This window comes from Phaseolus vulgaris, chromosome 10 (genome assembly GCF_000499845.2).
Source record: "Phaseolus vulgaris cultivar G19833 chromosome 10, P. vulgaris v2.0, whole genome shotgun sequence".
NCBI classification, from domain to species: Eukaryota; Viridiplantae; Streptophyta; class Magnoliopsida; order Fabales; family Fabaceae; genus Phaseolus; species Phaseolus vulgaris.
In genome coordinates, this window is record NC_023750.2 from 26,992,855 (window position 1) to 26,997,469 (window position 4,615).

General features: G+C 52.5%; 1 protein-coding gene across 1 annotated transcript; it reads left to right on the plus strand.

Annotated features, from left to right (window-relative positions):
- Positions 1-3,984: 3,984 nt before the first annotated feature.
- On the plus strand, positions 3,985-4,362 carry LOC137817819 (lysine-rich arabinogalactan protein 19-like). The gene has a single exon (XM_068621043.1). It carries the CDS (start codon positions 3,985-3,987, stop codon positions 4,360-4,362), a length of 378 nt encoding a protein of 125 aa, XP_068477144.1.
- Positions 4,363-4,615: the final 253 nt, after the last annotated feature.

Below are 4,615 nucleotides of genomic sequence, written 5' to 3' on the forward strand. Positions count from 1 at the left end.
ATCATGCTAAATGTTTCTTTGCATTAGATCATATAGACTTCCTAGGGTTTGTGGTAAGTCATAAAAGGGTGCATGTAGATCAAACAAAAGTTGCAGCAATTCAACATTGGCCTACACCCACCAATGTCAATGAAGTATGAAGCTTTCATGGACTTGGTAGTTTTTATAGGCGGTTTGTGAAAGACTTTAGTACAATTGCCGCACCTTTAAATGCCATAGTAAAGAAGGATGTGGTTTTTAAGTGGGGACAAGAGCAAGAAAACGCTTTTCAAACTTTGAAGGATAGATTAACTAAAGCCCCCATTCTAGCCCTTCCTAACTTTTCTAAGACATTTGAAATAGAATGTGATGCCTCTAATATAGGCATTGGGGCCATTCTCCTTCAAGAAGGACACCCCATAGCTTATTTTAGTGAGACACTCAAAGGGAATCATCTCAATTACTCCACTTATGATAAAGAACTTTATGCTCTTGTTAGAGCTTTGGCTAATGAACCAGTCCATAGCCATCCCGGTCAGGGTGCTCATAAAGAGCTTGCACTTGGCAGCGTCAGAACCGCCTACCAGGACCATCTGTGTGTGAAATGCAGCAAGGTGCGTCTCTGGGTCCTCCATCCCGGTGAAGATCACCTTGGGCCCCGCGAACGTGTTCGGGATCACAGCGTCTAGGATCTCCTGCGAGAAAGGAGTGGAAAACTCCCTTGGTGGGGAATGGTTCTCCATCTCGTCATGTCCAGGCCGCCTCCAGTCATTTCTCAGGCCCTGGCGCAATTCCTCATTTACGCGGTGGAGCTCTTCATTCCGCTCATGCGAGGCGTCGAGATCTGCCTGCATGCGTTCCTGTTCCATTTTCGACTCCGCCATGTCCTGCTGCAGCCCCCTCATTATCTCCAGGACCTGTTGCATGGATAGTTCTGCTGGGGCTGCGCGTGCTGTGCTTCGTCTGGTGGGGGCCATTGTCACTCCAACCTCCTCCAACGTTACTGCGACTTCGTAGATTTTCTCGAACTTGTGATGGGACTGATGTTTTATATCGGCCCCACGGTGGGCGCCAAATGTTCCGTCCGGTTGACCGGGACGTCTTCGTGCGCGACCTCAACCGTCAGCTAGGGTCTCCTTCCCACTGGTTACCTGTGGAATCCTGCAAAAAAGAGGACAAAGAGGCGCCCTAGCGGCCGATTGCACTCAGATGCTCAAGTCAGCCAGCAAGAAACACCAAAACTGTTCACCTACGTCTCTGAGCACCGCGTATGGCACTCTGAAGGTGGTAAAATGGACTGTGTATTGTGTGTGTTCTCTCCCTCAGGCAAAGATATTCCCCAGTCACTTGTACGTAACCTTGAAGCACGAGCAAGCAACTAGAGAGTTCTGGTAAATCTGCCAAAAGTTCGAACCCCGTCTCCAACATTCTCCGCGCTATTTAAACTACCCAAGCATTAAAGCGCCTTAAAGCGCCTTTAATTACAAATGTAACGCACTCAATCAGCGTATTTAATTTAGAAAACGTAGCGCATTTAAGACGTTGAAACGCTTGGGAGCCATTATAGTACCTGAATGCTCGAAAGGGAAACTGTATTGAATGACTTTAATTACCTGGCTCCTGACTAAAGGGTGTTTCCATTCTGACATGGCTGTTGTACACGTGGAGGGCCTCACGACGCCGTGACCCCATCTGGGGGCGTTTCTGCCCACCTGGGGACGTTTCTGCGTGTGAGTCCTCCTGCTTGGGAGTGCTACTGTGCTAGGGGTGACTTTTTGGGTGCCAACTCATGCCCCCAATCATCTAGTCACTTACTCTGAGAGCGTATCTGCCTTCCTCTCGTACCCCGCACCCGGTTACCCTGGGCGTGACCTTCCTCTTGGGTCGTATCTGTCCCGAAGGCGAAATCTGGGGCGGCAGGGGTACTTCACGAGTCAGGCTGCCCTACACTGATGCTATCACTATGGCCTTGAAGCCACCTTTTCCTTCTCTTTATCACTCCCCCGAGCTATCGGGACCTGAGGCCTTCCCACGGCGTCGCTCCCTCCATGGTCTTTCCTACCCATGGGTATCGGGGAACCACACGGTGATTGCCCTGCTTTAGCACTGTTTGATCTGGCGACGCCCTGGTTGGGCGACGCCTTCACCTAGGCGACGCCTTCACCTAGGCGACGCCTTGTCTTGGCGATGCTGGCACTTGGCGTCTCTCCACCTAGGCGACGCCTTGCGTTGACTTTGACTCTCCAGTCGTTGACTTTGACTTTGACTTAGTCAACGCCCGGATACGGGATGGTACACAAGCCCCCCAGTCTTAAGCCGAAGACTTGTCTTCAGCGCAAAGACTAAAGCCTCGCCCACGCCGTCCACGTGCCATCCTGATGACGTGTCATTCCGTGCTGACTCAACAATTCTCGAATTGTTGACATGACGCTCTCTGAACCCTAGGAGCGCTCTCACTGACTGATTGGACCTCCTCTGAAATGGTGATAATAACACCTTTTGGGGCTACCCTTGATCGCGCGCCACGTGGCCCATCGCATGGCCAGCCTCTAGAGACCCTTGCGTTTCCCTGGGGCGATTGATCCTTTGACACGTGGTACGATCTCACGGCCCCTAGTTAGCGCCTCTTGAGTTACGAAATGTAACGTTTAAGTTACTCCAAACCCCGCGCTCACCCTACTGTTACATTCATCCCCTCTGCGTTTCTGCACTGTTCGTCGTCTTCAAACCCCTTTTCTCCGCGATTGTTGTTCTCCCCTTCCTATGCTCTTCTTCCATCTTCCCTTCGATAGCAAAGGTATGATTTTCGAACACTCACGACCCTTCCCTTTCGTCGCATTGTATGATTTATTGAACTGCCTGGGACTGTTGTTGTTCATGCATTACTGCGTTCTTCCGCTTCTCCTTCCTTCTCTGGGTTTTCTCGCGTGGGTGATGTTTCCTGGGGTCACTCCCCTTCCTGCCATGGCTACACTTGCTAAACCCTTTTTCCTCTCTTCTTTCTCCAGCTATTTATTTACACCATGACGCGCACGAACGCAGAGCCTGATTCCTCCCCCAAGACCCCCAAGTCCAACTACAAAGCCTTCTACCCATGGGCCCCCGACGAGCTCCTGAGCGAATGTACTAGCCTGACTTCCTTCCAAGACCTGGAAGCTCATCGCGGGGATCCCCATTTGTACAACTTTAACGCTTTCTGCCGCACACACGACGCCCACATATCCGTCCGTCCCGGCAGGCCTGGGGAACCTGTCTGTTTGGATGACAAACCTAGAAAGGGGAAACCCTTCTTCTTCATGTATCAGACCGTGTTCAAACGCGTAGGAGTGCGTCTCCCATTCACCCCCTTTGAGCGGGAACTCCTCACTGAAATCAATACCGCCCCCGCCCAGCTCCATCCCAACAGCTGGGCATTCGTGAGGGGTTTTCAAATTCTTTGCGGACACTTGGGTATCCTCCCTTCCGTAGACGTCTTCCTACATTTCTTTGAGGTGAAAAAGCAGGGGAAAAGCTTCTGGGTAAGCTTTTCCGGGATCGCGGGTAGGATCCTCCTCTCCCTCTTCCAAAATTCTTACAAGAACTGGAAAGGGAAGTTCTTTAGGGTGTGCAGCGCCAAGCACGATCCCACAGCCTTGGATGGCTTCCCCCTTTACTGGACGGAGCGCCCCAAACTGCTCAGGGCCAAAACCCTGGAAGAGCTATCTCCCGCCGACAGGGAGGTAAGCAAAGCCTTGGCCGGGTTGGGGATCGTTTTTGATACCTTGAAGCTTGTTGCTAGCGAGTACAATGCTCACGCCCTGACCACCTACTTTGGTAAGGGGACTCTCCCCTCATCCTTCTTGTTGTGAACACCCTGCTACCGGATGTTTGTTCCCCCAGAATATTCTACTCGTTTTATATTGTGCCATGTTACTTGCATCTCACGCCTCCATGTGTATTGTAATTTTGCATAGCTGCTTTGGTCCTAATTTTTGCTGTTTGGTCTGTTTTGATGTAGGATCGGTGATGGGCGCTTCTAAGAGAATGATGCTGGCGAAAGCAATGAAGGAGGCTCGCGCCGCCAAGGCGGGCGCCTCCTCCACCCCTGCTGCCGATCCAGTTCCCCCACCAACTCTGTCGCCGCCTCCTCCGTTTACCGCCGAAGCTCCCCTTAGTTCATCTCCGTCATCTCCACACAGCCCCGCAGCACTTCAGACTCCTGGCTCTCCTCTATCGATCGCCGCCGTTCCCCTAGCCGCGGCCTCGTCACCGGCTCCAACCCCCCTTGACAAAGGGAAACGGGTCTTGGAGATTCTATCAGATGATGAGGACTCGGAGGGTGTGGCGCCTTTCAAAAGGAGAAAATCTGCACAGGTTCCTCTTTTGGTAGAGGCGTCGCCCTAGGGAGGGAACTCCTTCATGGACAACCCCCCAAGTGCGACCTCACTTCCCCCCACGACACTCCAAGAGGAAGGGGGCGAAGGCGCCGAATCTGCCCCGCCTCCGCCGCCGGTAGAAGTCATTGCTTCCCCTGCTCCCGTCGCTGCCGCCCCCGATTTCATCGCCATCCCTCCTCCAATCATGCATCTAATGAGGGGCTTCAGTGGTGGGACTCTGCCAGAGGGCACCGACAGGAAAGAAGGCATGCCTTTCTACT